Below are 16,772 nucleotides of genomic sequence, written 5' to 3' on the forward strand. Positions count from 1 at the left end.
ATTATTATTGTACTTATCATACTCCATAAATTAACATTTTAATTGAAACAACTTCTTTGGAACTTACAATTATGATTGGTATGTGACAATTGGAATGCCTTGTTGTTGAAGTTTAATTGTTTGGATTATACTTTTGAGTGCTCTCTCTCTCTCTATCAATGTTTGTGACAACTAAAACAATCAAACTCATCAGGATTTATATATATTGCGTTTTCATGGGGATACAATGTCACTCACTGCTCATGCAAATCAGTGTTTTCTTATTAAAAATTTGATCCTGAATTGCCATTTTGCCTGCCATTCATTTTCATAATGAAAATATCCAAATATACTTGTTTTTTTTAATTTAAATACTATATACATATATATATATATAAACACAATTTTGTTATAAAAAAAATAATAAAATTGAAATGTAACTTCAAGCAGTGAATATTAGGCATCTCTACAAGTCAGCAAGAGGTAAGAATTGTGAGACATGTAAGGGCGAGAAATTGATACAAAGATTCTAGGTGATGATCACATCTGTGTATGGGATCAATCATCAGTGGCCCTTTAAATTTCTAGGTGCAATTAACTAAGATCACTTTTTTAGGACAAGTTAGGTGGTTAGTTGTTTCGCGGGAATTTTTCTCTACACTTGAAAAGAAGGATAAAAAATTGAGACTATACTTGATAGTGAAAACCACGTCTACTAATATATTCTTCTATGAATTTTGGGCTGCAGAAGATCGAAATATTTTAATAATAACTGAGTTTGATAAGAAAGAATATTGGTTGAATATATGGTTATTTATTTCCAACCAATTATTTCAAAAATAGTCCAAAGGAAAAGTCCCCATTTTCCCATGTTGCTAAAACTCCAGGTTGGTGACCCATGAAGTCTATATCTCTAACATGGAGGCCGGGAATTGTAAAATTATGATAATGTGGGCAAAGTGATTCTGTATGTATGAAGCCATTGAGAGACTTTTGCATCCCCGCGCGCTTAGTTAAGTTATCAAGGGTAAGGATTTTACAATTTCAAGCTAACAATTAAAAATATTGATTTTTCAAGGGTAGAGTTCTTTCAAGTAATCAGACTGTAAAGTTCATGCATCTAAGACTCCATTGTCAAGAAACTTATACAATAATCTAACCAAGAATTCCTCACCGTTCTCTAAAGACTAATTAGACTTTTAGTCTCTAAAATTCGACAATGATATTTTTTTTAGTGGTAACTGTTAAAAAAAGAACAAGTAAAAAAAGAAATAATATTTTAAAAAAAATTATAAATTTGACTATTATAACATCTAATGGTTGGAGGTTTTAAATGTCAAAATTTAAATAGAATAGTAAGAATGAATTTAAATTAAAAAAATTTATAAAGACTTAAACGTAAAATATTATATAAAAAAATCTATTGTAAAATTTAAATAGGATTGTAAGAAAGAATTTAAATTAAAAAATTTATAAAAACTTAAACGTAAAATATCATATGAAAAACCCATTATAAAATAAAAAAATAAAAAAATAACATGTACGTGTTTTAGTAAATTTTTATAAAAATACGCATTTAGGTAAATATTTTTTAAAAATATAACATTTTAAAAAATAAAAAAGCCTTAGTGCGAATGATATTATAAAAGTCCTCTATTTGTGAATATCTCTCCCATGCATGTAACTCTGGTTTATAAAAAGTTAATTACAAAATTTACAAAATTTAAATTTATTTATATTTATTTTTTTTATAAAAAAATTAAATAAGCCACTAATCGGATAAACCACTAATTTACAAATTTTAAATTTATTTAAATTTAATTTAATCAATATTATGTCTTATAATACTCTTTTAACTTTTTATTCAATTCTTTTATTAAAATTAAATATGAGAGGGAAATATAAAGATATAATTAAGAGTAATTTTGAAAAAATAACTAATTTTTTATAAAATTTTGTAAAATAACTAAATTTTTTGATATGTGAGATTCGATTAAGTACGACAAATAAAAAAAGAACGGAGGAAGGAGTAAGACTTATGCAAATGTTTCTCTCAAATCGGCAAGGAAACCGAGAATAAAGCGGGTCGGATCATATCCATGGCTTTGATCCGACCCGTTTTAGTAAACGGGTAAGGTCAAAACTCTCACTCGCAAACAAGGCCCGTTTCTATAAACGGGTTGGATTTGTAATCTATGCAGATCCGACCCGTTTGTAGCCCTATTTCAGACTTCAGTTCGAAACCCTTCTTCGTCTCTTCTACTTCCCTGAGTGGTCAAGAGCCCTCTCTTTTCAGGTAATCCTTCGATCTTGTACTTATTTTCATGGAAATCGATAGAAAAAGCATCATAAATCTGTGAAAAGTTCGCTTTTTGATCCATATATGTGTAGATATTCTCTGTCTGATGTTGTTTGTGAATGTGATTCATTGATTCAATGGGTCTTGTGTGTAGATAATGGCATACCATGCTTTTCTAAGCTTTTTATTCGCGGCGGCCGTCTGGTGCTCTGCATATGCCGCCACGGCCGTTCTTGTGATGTTCCGCTTGTTCTAAATTCTCACCTTTTGCTTTGATCATTGACTGGTGAAGGAGTTTCTGGCTTTGATCGATCATGGGGTATGCTCAACTTGTTATTGGTCCTGCTGGTAGTGGCAAGGTGATTGATTTTATTTTATTTTTTAATTTTATCTTGGGAAATTTGTAATCTTTGTAGTTCAGATGGATAGCGTGGCTGATAAATTGCTGGTTTTGTTGCTTGTTCAGTCAACTTATTGCTCTAGCTTGTATCAACACTGTGAAGCTATTCGGAGGACCATGCACATTGTGAATCTTGATCCTGCCGCAGAGCATTTTGATTATCCGGTTGCTATGGGTACTATTGTCTTCTGAGCATGCTCTTGGTGTTCCCCCCTTATTCTCCATTTGTTTATATGACTTATATATGTATATATATATATATATATATATATATATATATATATATATATATATATATATATGATATTGCGATGTTTGCGCAGATATAAGGGAACTTATTTCCTTGGATGATGTTATGGAGGAACTTGGTCTGGGCCCTAATGGTGGCCTTATTTACTGCATGGAGTATCCTTTTAATGTAATCTTTGATTTTTTTGGATTACATAATATAAACTGTTATACATGGACTGTTCTAGCTGTATATTTTATCCTTCAGATATGAACGTTTAGCAATAATGTTTTTTTCCTTTACTTGGATTAATTATGGAGTTGGGTTGAAATCTTATTTTCATTATTGAGATTTTTGATAATTTGTGTAATCATAGATATCTGATTAGTTTGCGTAGTTGTTTGTTACTTTGGATTCCTTACAGCATCTCCAGGCATCTTGAAGAGAATCTTGATGATTGGTTGGCAGAAGAACTGGATAACTATTTGGATGATGACTATCTTGTTTTTGATTGCCCAGGTTATTTTCTTTGTATTACTTGATGTTGCATTAATAAATCTTTTTGTTATTTTGTTATCAGAAGTTTGGAACTTGAATATTTTTGAGATGTGTTATTAGTTAGTAATGATGTACAATGATATCTTATAGGACAAGTTTTACAAGGAAATCAAGAGGCTTTGTCAAGAACAAAATTTGTCTATAAGTTTTCTTTTTATACGGCGTGATTCTCTGATCTGCCAGGAATGTGGAAGCTGATTATTCCAGCAAATCTTGTTTAGAAATCCCTTTTGGCTGTTTAGATTGTCAAAGCAGGCAACTGCCAGTGTCTAATTTCTTATTAAGAATTATATCCAACCGTCCGAAAAATGACAGGGCACTGAGTTCACTGAGGTTATAAATGAGAACCGGGGTTTTTAATGTTATATTTGATTATGACCATGGTGCAAAATTTCACATTTAGCTTGGTGAGTTTGACTTGGCTGTTTCAGAACTACAGATGGCCATAGAACTTAAGTTATTTGTTTTTTTCCCCCAACTTCATGTTTTAATATTTCAAACTGTTTCCCTTATCTTGTGAATTTTAAACATCACGCTTTTCACAAAGGATATTCAAACAATGAAAGCATATTTGGTACAACACTTTCAATACTTATGCTTTGAGCTTCTTTGTTTCTTAAACAATGCCTTGGTGCTGAATTATACACGGTATGGATGTTTTTGGTCTATGAAAATTTTTAGAATTTAGTGTAAGCAATCCATGTGGATGTTAACGAAATTGTTATCCTTAAAATCAAGAGTTTAGCCTCATATGTTAAAGGTATAATGAGAATGGTAAAACTTATGAGGATGCACAGTTTTCACCGTGCAATGAAAAGTACCATATGCTTCAACAATATATTTGTTTCAGCTGTCATATCAGTAAAAACCTTACTTGACTCTTAGTTAAGAATGATATTGGTTTAGCCTTACTTTCTTCTGGATCCATGTTTCCCTTACAGGTCAGATAGAGCTTTTTTCACATGTCCCAGTTCTGCGTAATTTTGTCGACCATTTGAAGCGGAAAAACTTCAATGTTTGTGCTGTGTATTTGCTTGATTCTCAGGTTTGTCAAAGTGGCATCTGCTAAAATTGTATGTATTTTCTTCAGAACATCAACATCTATCTGATATCTGGAGTACTCTTGTCTGCAGTTCATGACTGATGTGCCTAAATATATTAGTGGTTGCATGGCTTCTCTCTCTGCAATGATTCAGCTTGAACTACCTCACGTCAATATTCTCTCAAAGATGGACCTTGTGACAAACAAAAAGGATATAGAAAAGTAAGATCTGTTTAAAACTGGGACAAATTATATTTTCTTTATTATTTTTTATTTAATGGATTCTCATAAAATTTCATTTTCAGTTACTTAAACCCAGAGGCCACTACCTTACTTTCTGAGTTAAATCAGAACATGGCACCCAAGTTTGCAAAACTAAACAAAGCTTTGGCTGGTCTGGTGAGTTGATCTTATTAAGTATGATTATTTGAAGTTTGCTTTTATTTTGCCACTCATTATCAATTTGTATGTACTTGCTGTTGTTGTTTTTAGGTGGATGAGTTCAGTATGGTCAACTTTGTGCCCCTTGACTTAAGGAAGGAGAGCAGGTTTTTTTATACTATCCCTTCTATTTTATTCATTTAATTAACTCTAGACAATCACTGAAACGTTTAACTTTATCTTTAGAAAATTCTGTATTTAAGTTCAATTTCCTTCAGTTGATGCTAATTTACAAGCTTGCATATATATGCCATGAAACATCATGCATTTCAGAAATAGAGCTCTATAAACCATTTCTATTTGGTTTCTTATGCTACAAATGGCCATCAAAGAAATAAATGTATGGTTGATGATCATTGTAGTCCAAAAGAGCTCACTTCATAGTTTGTTCTTCTCTTGTAGTATACAATATGTATTATCATACATCGACAACTGCATCCAGTATGGAGAGGATGCTGATGTGAAGATCAGAGATTTCGATCCTGAGGATGATTAGTCATGCGGTAGACGGGCACAAAACTGTATAGTGAGCTATTATTGGGTTTACATTAAGCTGCTTTTGACCATGAAATGAACTATAGTGTCTGGAAGATCTCAGCTTTGCTGCTATCCTCTTGTCTCTGCATTGAGATTGGGTTTTATCCCATACCTTCTGATGTTTTCTATATTTTCTTTGAATTTATCATGAGTAATTGGCTGCATTTCTCCCTTCCTAATATATACACTTTCTCGTCCAATCAATTATTTTTCATTAATTAATATATGCATAACGTGTGAATAGTCTTTTATATGTCTCATATGCATGTACTTTTCAAACATTTAAAATTTAATATATATAATTTTTACATCAATTTTAAATTACATAATCAATATATATATATAGGTTTGAATGAAAATTTTATATTATTTAAATGATTGATGAAAATAACATAATTTGTGCAACAAACTACAGTAAACCACAAGAGCTGATATATATATATATTGTAGGATAAAATTTTACAAATATATTGCTATACATATTTGCCAAAATATCTATAACATAAGCAAAAGATTCAGTAACATTTAAGTGGGGCATAAATGAAAATTTTAAAAAAAACTTAAAAAGGCTGGCAAGCACAAAGCAGGCGATAAATATCACAAATCTCCATGTGTCATGAACGGTATCAAAACCCCAAATTCAACCAAGTGTTCATCTCTTACAAGAACCACCAAACTCCCACCCCAAGAAACTCATGAACCATCCCACCACCTTCATCCTCTTCCATTGTCCATCCCTCCTCCCTTAGACCCACAAAAACATTTATTAACTCTTCTCTTCATCCTCTCTAATCCCTTCATGCATGCCCCCTTTTCCTCACTTACACACACACACACATGCACATATCCATCAACTCACATTCATTCTCATCCTATTTAATTACTAATAATTAGAGAGTGAGAGAGATAAGAGATGATGATGGAGCTTGAGAAGCAAAGAGAATTATTGAAGAAGAAGAAGAGTGAGGAAGCACCAAAGAAGTGTCCCAGATGTGATTCCATGCAAACAAAGTTCTGTTACTTCAACAACTACAGTGCATCTCAACCACGCCATTTCTGCAAGTCCTGCAAACGTTACTGGACCGACGGCGGCACTCTCCGGAACGTTCCCCACGGCGGAGCCACCTCCCAGCGCCGCCCCAAGCGTGCTCGGATATCCCCATCAACTTCTATAGCCTCCCCTTCTTCTTCTTCTTCATCTTTATCACATACTGTTTTCCCTCAGACTTTCACTGCTCTTCATCCAACTATGTTGCCATCTTTTCATTTCCCTCCTGCTGAGTTTGATATTCAAGTTGGTGAGCCATGGCCGGAGTTCTTGAATGCTGAGGAGGAGTTTGATAAATGGGCAGAGGAGGACATACCTGTCCATGAGTCCCATCCTTCTTCTCCAACAATCATATGATCTCAAGCTTCATGTTTTGTAATTAGAGTAACACGGTTCTGGGTTTCACCTGTATTTGGTTTTTGGCTCTGAGGAAAAAAATATGGGGTTAAAGATATGATGCTAACATTTCATAGAATACCCTGGTTTGGCTTCAAAGAGTATCAAATCCTGATTTTTAACCAAAAAAAAAAACAGAGAGGTAAGTAAACACAAATGCTGAATTTCCAAATGATGAGTGGGTGACAAACATATGTTAATCAGATCAAGAAAGAAAATATATAGCAAACATAATATGAAGTGGAAATTAACACAATGTTGCACCCACAATAAATGAAATGTAGTGTTCTATCACAACACATGAGATTTCATTTTACTGAAACTTGAGCATTGTTTAGATAAAAAAACTGTCTTTCAAGATCTGACCTGCAATAAACAGGCAAATGGGGAATGTCATAAACAGGAAGTCGAAGAACTATATTAGCATGCAAGAGGAATGAATAGTAACATATAAAGAATTAGATACCAGTGCAACCACATGCATGCCATTTAGGTGGAATCAATATAGATTATAGACAGCTGCAGATAGGCTCAAGTAGGGCATATTCTCAAGATAGAAGACAGCAGATAAATAGTTTTAAGCAACAGTAGTTCTCTATATAAAGTGGCCATTCATAAATCACAAATTGGATCTTTTGGACCAACCATTTATTTTATGCCAAGGTTTGCTAGATGATATCTAACAATAAATAGGATACAAATTTAAACACACTGCTCAATATGCTTATACAGTCAAATATTCCAGTGTCCAGTGTCTGTATACAAGAAAATAAAAGGTGTTGCAAAAGACAATCATCTAGTCTAATATAGCCTTTAGACAAACAGCCATGATAAGTATCCGAAGTTAACCTAAATGTCTCCTATACTAAGGTCACCCCAATGTGTTTTAGTCTTAGAGTTAACGTGAATGTGGTCAATCATTTCCTTATGCTAAAGTCAATCCAACGTCTGTTAGTCCACACGGTGAACTGCCTCTTCTCGCAATATATATATATACACCTATAAACGGTTTTGTATAACAATTTCTAGGAAATCACATAGTTTTACAACTGCTTGAACAACAGTATTGTAAAAATAAACCCCATAGTTAAGTTAGCTAGTAGCCTAGTACACATGAATGTCCAAATATCTATTTCCTATAGCTTGAAATTATCCCTCTATCAGAATCTCAGCATTTTCCAAAGAGATTGATGATCTTCTGATGTGTAGATTGATATCCTAATACTTAGGGGTCAACATATCATCAAATAAAAATTAGATGGACCATTGCTGTTTTTGACCTAGCATCTTTAATGATCAAATGATGGCAACAAACATACATATAGAAGGAATTCAATGTCCTAAATCATTGTACTGGAATCAATCAGGAAAAATCACTTACTTAATGAATTCATCCAACTGGATTCACTTGCAAACCAGCCTTCCACGTCAGACATACTGCAGTAAATGACCCACTACACAACTACACATCCATTTGCTGCTGCAATACAAGCCTTTGCCTTCCAACAGCGTAACTTCCACAAGACCAGAATTCCTTCATAACAAATCTCATATCGCCCTCATCATTCCTGTGCTTATGGTTTCTTCGACCAAGCAAACAGCCTCCACATTTAGCACATGGGAGGTACAAAATTCATTTGACAGTCTCTAGATTGCCAGAGGTCAGAAACCAGAGAGTTAGACTATTTATTAACTCAGGAAGCCAACAGAGCCCAAGCATACATAAGGACCTTGCCCTTAACTCAAAACTAATACAATCTCAAAATAAATTGTGCTACTAAGATATGTGCGAATTGTTAATAAATTCAGGAACAACAGGTAAACAAAATATCATGCCATCAACACCAAGTAGCCAAAACAAAATTCAGGGATATAAACAACAAGGCCTCCAAAAGAATTAATTTGTATCCAGATGAAAATTAAACTGTACATAATTAAAATGAGGCAAAAATGTTAAGACATATATGAAAATATATAGTAGATTCTATTCATCAACAGTCACCAACTGAAATTCAAAAAAATTAATACACACATCTATAATCAAAATCAGCCTCTTGAGATTTCATTTGAGATTGAAAACCTTCAGATACAGCGTAGGTAGCAATTATGTTGCATCCGAGCACCTAAGCAATGCAAGGTCCAAAACAAGCCCCGTCTCTACCTGCGACCAAGAGCTCTCTGTGGATCATATGCACCCCAAGAACCATGCCCAGATCCAGCTCCATAAGGAGGAGCACCCTCAACACTTCCAGGAACCTTCAGTTCAAAGAGCAGAAGAACAACTTAATAATATTGAGTTTTCCCATACATGCACATAGTTCTAGCAAATTACAAATAAATCATACCGGATTCATGCCATAGCCAGCAGGATAAGGATTTCCTCCATAATTTGGATCAGGATTTCCATAATTCCCACCATAAGCTGCAGGAGCAGCTGCAGATCCTACAAGGGGGAAAAAATGAAAATGACAAATGAGACCAATTCCTGAATGTATATTCATAAGAGAACACAATATGTAAGAAACTAGAGTGCACAATATGTAAGAAAACTCGCTCATAGATAAAGCAGAGAAATAAATTTAATGTCTTTATACCTTGATTCCCAGCAGCTGCCGCAGCTCGTGCCCTCTTCTCGGCATTGGCAACCTCTGCACGCAGCTTCTCCACCTCGCGCGCCATTGTAATCAAATTTTTCTCCATGACCTGACCTTGCTCATAATTTTCAGCATAACCCTTCTTTTCATACTCAATAGCAGCCCTAAGCAATACCAACAACTACAATTATTCAGAGACTGAAGAACATTCACAATTAGAAACACAAAGAACAATCAAGAATCACCTCGCCCGCTGCACTTCTTGCTTCATGGTCTCAATCTCCGCCTTCAAAGCTGGAGCACGCTGAACGTCCGACGAGACCCGTGATAAGTCCTGGGTGAGCCCTTGCACCTGCCCCATAAGCTCCTGCCTCGCTGCGGTAAACTTCTGGATGTCCCCTCGTATCTGAATAAGCTCCGCTCTCATCGCCTCCACTCCTCTCAGCTCCGCCTCCATTTTCATCGACTTCTCATACACCTACAAAGAAGAAAAAAATTTCACAAATTTAACCAAAAAGTTCACCAAAAAATTAGAGAAATCAAAAGTGCTGAATTTTTTTTTCATGGGACCTCGCGGAGCTGCAAGTCCTTCTCGGAGTGCAAGGTCGAGATGCCATGAGACAAGCGTTGGAGCTCATGCTGCGCCGCGGCGAGCTCCTGCTTGAGAGCAACATGGGTGGCAGCGAGGCGCTGGTTGTCAACAAGAAGGGCCTGGATCTCCTGGTGCTGCGCGCCGAGCCTCTCTTCCAACACGGCGGGGTGCGGGGGGAGCCCTCTCGGCCCCCCTCCGCCGAGGACGCCACGGGGGAATGGCGGTGGCGGGCCATCGCGCATTTCGTCAATTAGAGAGGGTAGCATGGGACGATGGTGCGGGTGGCCCATGCCACGGGGGAATGGCGGCGGCTCGTGGCCGGCGCCGCCCTTAATGGGATACGGCGGCCCTCGATTCCGGCCGGCCATGGAGATCAAAACCCTAGAAGGGAATGAAGGAGACGATCAAAACTCCCTTCTTTGGGAAATTGGATTTATAATTTTGCTTGTATTTACGATTTTGCCATCCTTGGAACTGAGCTATTTGATGAAGCCGGCGCCTCTTCCACCGGCTTTTATAATTACAAAAACAATACGTATTTAATGATTAATTATTTTTTAAATTCATTTCAATGTATTAAAACGTGAAAATGAGTTTATTTTTTTATGTGATATTGCGCAATAACTAAATAGTAATGAATTTATTTTTTTAATGTGGCGCAATAACTAAATGGTAATGAGTTTATTTTTTTTATAAAAAAAGTAAAAAATTTAATCAAATTAATAATTTTTTTTTCAAATATGCCACAATTAGCTTTTATAATTTAAGGGTGTGAAAGAGATTGATATATAAAAGATAAACATTCGTATTAAAAAAACAAGTATAAAGGTGTACCAGTTATGGTGGTTTAATAGCTAATTAGAGATTTATTATGTGAGAAAAGCTAATACGTAAAATAATGAAAGCTTACTATATGCTACCCAAGTTGATATATAAAAGATAAACATTTGTATTAAAAAAATAAATATAAAGATGTACCAGTTATGGTGATTTAATAGCCCATTAGAGATTTACTATGTGAGAAAAGCTAATACGTAAGATGATGAAAGCTTACTATATGCTACCCAAGTTGATATATCAAATATTATAATTTTATGGTGATAAATCAACATTGTCATATAATTTTAGAGGGGTGAAAAATACAATTTTTTTTTGGGAAAATTACTGTTCACCCATCGTAATTTTCAAAACTTCCCAAAAACCCCCTCCTACTTTTGACACCCCTGATGCTCCGTTAGTGTTTAACTCCCTTTACCCCTACTGCTCACTTCAAATGGGTCCCATGTTGTGAAATCCCATTTTTGGCCCCGAAAAATAGTGGGAAAGAAAAGCGCTAAATCACATCAGTATTCGACCTCGAAGAGCTTTCTGCTTGGTTTAACGTTTAAATATTTTACTAATATGTTTAATAATTATCATATCCGTGTAATACTTCCCATCTCCGTTTAACGTTATCTTTACATGTATAACTATTCATATTAACGCTGTAAATTCTCAAAGTCTCGCAGTAAAAGCGGTGATCTTTTTCGCTTTGATCCTGAATTCTCTGGCGGTGGCACGTGGCGTGTGCGAGGTTATGGTATCCCGTCATAAGAATTAATGACGAGCATTAAAATTTATGCACCGGTAACATAATCTTTCTCGAACACCCATTCGTTCTCATCGATCGATGTCGGCATCGTGCGTTTAACTTTTTCTCGGATATGAAGAGTCGACCGCTGTGGAATTCACACCATAAATAACCGGAAAGAACCCTCCCCATGGACATGACCACTCCTCGTCGTCCTCATCATCCTCCTCCTCCTCCTCCTCGTCCTCCTCTTCCCACTGGACAACCACTCTATCACGAAAGGATGTTTTACGTGAACCTTCTTCCTTATCTCGAGAATCGTTTAGCGCATGATCACGCAACAAGTTAAACTATCTTTTTCAGCTTGAGTCGAAATGCTCTCATAATTGCTCGAATCGCGAGAGGATTCTTCACTGGTGGATGACGGGCAAGCGATTAAGCGAGCATTTCGACTTGGGTAAGAAAAGAAAAATTTTCACGTATTTTCGTGATTGCGGAGGATTCTCTAGAGGAGGAAGATCGAGAAACATCCTTTAAAGACGAGGTTGATATTTATCACTGAGACTTTCTCGTTACCATTTAAGAACATTACGTCGATTAGTACAACTATTACGCTACGTGTTTAACTATCAAGTATCTTCGTTTAAGTCCGACCACGACACATCGCCCAATAGTCGTTTTTCATGAATGTGTGTTGTTTAACCTTTTTAATGTTAGTACGTTGTGCGAGGTTCAGAGTTGATCGCATGTTACTGCAACCGCTGTGAGCATTCGAATGTACAGACACTTGTTTCGTTATACGAGGGTCGAGTCGTGAGTGTCCAAAGTCCGAGCGGACGTTGTAAATGTTGTAAATGTTGTAAATCTTTTATAAATAAAACGAAACAAGCTTATTTGACTGTGAACTTCTGAAATTTAAACATAGACCTAGTAAAAACAAACAATGTGGGAAACAAAAGAACGTCATTGTAAACAATAGAAAATACGTAAATATGTTTAAACAGTGACAACGGTGTTTAAGAAAAAGTTACTCTTTAAACAATGACAACGGTGTAAACAATAGAAAAAGTTAAACACTACTCAAGTTACTCTTTAAACAATGACAACGGTGTTTAAGAAAATACGTAAAGATGTTTAAACAGTGACCCAGGAGGTACCCATCTTCACCGCGATGTCGGTGAAAAGCATTCGATTTAAAACAATAACATATTATTTAAATGATATAGACTTTTAGTTAAACAATTAACCGCTTTTTTAAACACTATATGTATCATGCTTTAAACATAAAAAGCTTGACGTTTACACAGAGACTCATGTTGAGTTGAGAACTTTCATTCGAACGATGACAATATGTCTTCCTCACGACAATGACATATATTTCCCTTTTTGCCCTTGGGATGGAGGGAAAAAAATACCGCCCAATCACGTCTAGTCTAACCTCTATGACATACTGCTGTGCACTTTTTTTGTTTGCCTTTCGACTGCTGCTTTGTTCTTTTACATCTTCTACTTCTTCTTCTTCGCCTTCTTTTTTTGTTCTTCATTTCATTTGGTTTATGCGATTTGGCTTTTCGAAATCGATATATTATGGAGAGTTTTTGTGGTATTGCTAGATTGATGGGGAGGGAAGAGTGCTAATGTTCACTGCTCGGACTTCTTGGGAGTTGGTGTTAGTCGAGATATGTGAGCGATGGGGTCTCAAGTTTCTCTCGTCGGGGTTAAGTTCATCACACCGGATGGATATAAAAGCGGTTTCGCCTAATCGAAAACGATGTTGACTTCCAGCGGATGTGTCACGTCCACTCCATTTTCAAATGTGCTGTAGTTGATCTTGTCGTCGAGAAAGAAAATGTGCCATCATGCGAATCCTAATGAAAAGCGAGGTTTACTCGTCTGAAGTTCCTTTTTCTTTTTAATTATTCCGAGTTGTCGGGGTCATTATTGTTTAAATATGTCCGTCATCTGGTTAACATATTTTACTAGTCCTTTTACGTTATTAGTTAATTGCTTAAGTATTTAATTTAACGTTTAACTATTGTCATTATCGCTAAACATTATACTCTCCACTAACATATTGATCTTTTCATTTGATCGAAGTGTTGGCGAGAATTCGATTCGCTGAGTGCTCCCATTTATCCCCATGGTGACCTTGGCGGTGTGGGATGTCTTCCTTCCTCGTCAGATCATTCTGAAGTGTTGTCGTTGGATATTGGACAACGTTTTGTGGTGTCCGAACATTTCGAGGATGTACTTTCGAAATCATCGATCAAAAAGGAATTTTGACTTCAAATCATAAGAACGAAAAACATCGGGTGTTGTGGAATGCTGCCGATGGTTGTCGTTGGGCGCCTTCATGCATCAAAAGAGTATAACAAAAATACTTTCGGGAATCAAGACAATCAACCCGTCACTTGCGGTGGTGGCGATAGGTTCGGCGTCGCATCCGAGCGTCGATGGGTTAGCGCTGCGGTGATTCGGAAGCTCGAGGACCGTCCCTTATGCAAGGCCGTCGATATTGAGGAAGGACATGTTGCGGGAACATGGTGTCCACATACCATACAGCGAGCTTGGTTGGGAAAAGACGTACGCCGGGTGGTCCTCGGCCAGCGATGACATCTCCAGCTATGATTTGCTTTGCTGGTATGTGGATAAGGTGGCTGAGACAAATCCTGGCAGCGTTGCGATCGTGGAGAGAGACGGTGATCGTTTTAAACGTGCATTCTTTTCTTTCAGAGCGTGTATTGTGGGATTCAAGAGGGCTTGCAGGCCGCTGCTGTTTCTCGATGGTACCCAGCCTCCTTGGAAAAATATCGGGGTACACTCTTTGGGTGCCACGGGGAAAGATAGTAACAATGGTTTTTTCACGTCGCGCTCTGGTATAGTCGAGCAAAGCGAGACCCGATGCCAATTGGACTTGGTTCATATCTAAGTTAGGCGATGCCTTATCACGAGGGTGGAGATTATCATGAGATAATTACCTTCGTGCCGGACGGTCCAAGGGCCTTGTGAGCGCAATTGCGAGAGTCTTCCCTTCTTCGCCACATGCGTCTGTCTTCTGACATTTGGAGGCCAATTTTATGAAAGCCAATGTCGGACTTGGGAAGGCATTGAGGGAGGAGTCTTGGTCTATATGCTTCCGCATTGCGTGGGCATCCACGGCTAAAGATTTCGATGATACAGTGAATGAACCGCAGCCGTATCACCCGAAGCTCATCACTGGTTGATTAATAAATCGGATATGGCACATTGGTCGAATTATCCGCTCGGAGGTGATCGTTGGGGTGAGATGTATTCGAACGTCAGCGGAGTCGTTCAATGCTTGGATCAAGGAAGCTCGTCATTTACGGTGGCGAAAATGGTCGACTCCATAAGGTCTGCGAATGTTGGTTTACACTTAACATTTAGTATTACCCTTTAAACATTCTCAATCTTTGTTTAATTACACTTGTCGACTTTTAAATATTAATCATTTCGTTTAAATAATTACAATAATGTTTAAACATGTTGATTTGAATTATTTAACCATCATCTGTCTTTGTTTAACCTTATTTGCCGGGTTCAAGTTGATCGCGATGTTATGTAATGCAAGGCGTGAGCAGCTGACCAAATGGGAGACCCTACTTATGCCTAGACATACATTCGAGTTAGAGATCATTGTTGAGGACGGTAGAAATCTTCGTGTTGAGTCGTTGTGTCGATGATCGTTCACGAGTGATCGACCAATCGCAGAGAACTCGTGGATCTCGCCATCGGAACTTGTTCATGTCGAAGGTGGCAAGTTTATGGTATCCCTTGCTAAACATGCTTGCAGCTTGACAATGCAGAACAAACACCAGCGTACATCGATTTATTAGCGGGTACTTCACAGTCGACAATTACAATCGGGCGTACTAAGGAAGCTATATTCCCATGCGAGCGATGGCAGGGCCTTGAGGGCGAAATCGTGAGCTTCGCTTTGCGACGCTTTTGTGACTAGAAGGCGACTGGGCGGCCTGAGGCGAAAGAGAATCGAGTCGCATGGCGTTTGATGTCCATGCGAGTTACATTGCAGCCCGGCGCCAGGATCCGGTCCTGTCCGACGATCTTACAATGAAAGCTGTCTGACTAGGCATTGTTAATAAACCGACAATGATGGCGGAAACATTGTGTATTGATGGGAACCTTTCCACATTTAAACTCTTACTCTTTACAACGAATTGAATGTATTTACACGAGACATTTGTTATTTTAAAGCGGATACACTGTAATTTGAAATATTTCAGCGATGTTTTAAACAATGAGTGCGTTTATTTAAGCAGTAGACGAGTGTTATTTTTAAGCTAAGTATCACCGTAATTTGAAATATTTAAAAGCGATGTTTAAAGCGATATATAGTATATTTAAACATGAAAGTGAAATGTACACAATTACAACGTAAATTAAACAATGAAATAAAACCCGAATGGAATTTAACACGCTTTACAATTCAAAAACAAACAAAATTTACATTAAGATATACAAGTCATGTTCTTGAACACGAAAACAATGAATTGAATTTGTCAGATTTACATTTGAAAACAAAAATTGCGATCGGATATACAGGGACATGTTATTCAAAAACAAAATTTAACCCGCTTGTGACGACCCCTTTGTCAGTGGGACGTCGCGCCTCCCCTCCTTAAGTATCGCGGGTAACATACCGTAGTCTCGAGGTAAGGAGCGTCATTCTGCGGTGAGCCGTAACTTCTCACCTGAGTGATTGCTCGATAAACCGCATGGCGTAGACGCCGCAATCGACGCTTCCTTGTTTTTGGCGTGGGGTTTTACGTAGTAGTCTGCAGCGGGTACTGTGCGTCGCCGACTCGCCTAACTCCATATCGACACAAAGGTCGAATAGATTCACTGTCGAGATATGCAGAGTCGAGATTAGAATACCGATTTAAATACCAAGCAGGATATTAATCGGACGTAATTAAAGAACTTACCATGTCCAACGCGTCCTTATCGTACCCCGGACATGAAGAATAATGCTCAGTATTCTTGTTTATCATTGTCGGGGACTGACGACATGGAAGTGGCCATTCATGATTATCGGGAGGATGACAATT

At 37.1% G+C, this 16,772-nt stretch overlaps 3 protein-coding genes across 4 annotated transcripts; 2 read left to right on the forward strand and 1 right to left on the reverse strand.

The window, feature by feature from the left end:
* The first annotated feature begins 2,189 nt into the window (after positions 1–2,189).
* Positions 2,190–5,689, forward strand: LOC120267963 (GPN-loop GTPase 3). Of its 2 annotated transcripts, none has more exons than XM_039275644.1 (10): positions 2,190–2,275; positions 2,433–2,637; positions 2,745–2,853; positions 3,002–3,083; positions 3,341–3,426; positions 4,407–4,510; positions 4,599–4,729; positions 4,813–4,906; positions 5,000–5,055; positions 5,351–5,689. In XM_039275644.1, the coding sequence occupies exons 2-10, from the start codon at positions 2,593–2,595 to the stop codon at positions 5,442–5,444; spliced, it is 801 nt and encodes a 266-aa protein (XP_039131578.1). In that variant the 5' UTR covers positions 2,190–2,275; positions 2,433–2,592; the 3' UTR covers positions 5,445–5,689. The 2 variants fall into 2 exon arrangements, with proteins under 2 accessions (XP_039131578.1, XP_039131579.1); XM_039275645.1 differs by having other exon boundaries at positions 2,571–2,637.
* Positions 5,690–6,096: 407 nt separating this feature from the next.
* Positions 6,097–7,064, forward strand: LOC120267560 (dof zinc finger protein DOF3.1-like). The gene has a single exon (XM_039275239.1). The coding sequence runs from the start codon at positions 6,399–6,401 to the stop codon at positions 6,888–6,890; it is 492 nt and encodes a 163-aa protein (XP_039131173.1). The 5' UTR covers positions 6,097–6,398; the 3' UTR covers positions 6,891–7,064.
* Positions 7,065–8,802: 1,738 nt separating this feature from the next.
* Positions 8,803–10,578, reverse strand: LOC120266356 (protein FLX-like 1). Its single transcript, XM_039273982.1, has 5 exons — positions 10,094–10,578; positions 9,769–10,001; positions 9,524–9,687; positions 9,275–9,372; positions 8,803–9,185 (listed from the first exon to the last, which is right to left on the reverse strand). The coding sequence occupies exons 1-5, from the start codon at positions 10,481–10,483 to the stop codon at positions 9,087–9,089; spliced, it is 984 nt and encodes a 327-aa protein (XP_039129916.1). The 5' UTR covers positions 10,484–10,578; the 3' UTR covers positions 8,803–9,086.
* Positions 10,579–16,772: the final 6,194 nt, after the last annotated feature.

The sequence above is a fragment of the Dioscorea cayenensis genome, chromosome 8 (genome assembly GCF_009730915.1).
Source record: "Dioscorea cayenensis subsp. rotundata cultivar TDr96_F1 chromosome 8, TDr96_F1_v2_PseudoChromosome.rev07_lg8_w22 25.fasta, whole genome shotgun sequence".
Classification (NCBI taxonomy): Eukaryota; Viridiplantae; Streptophyta; class Magnoliopsida; order Dioscoreales; family Dioscoreaceae; genus Dioscorea; species Dioscorea cayenensis.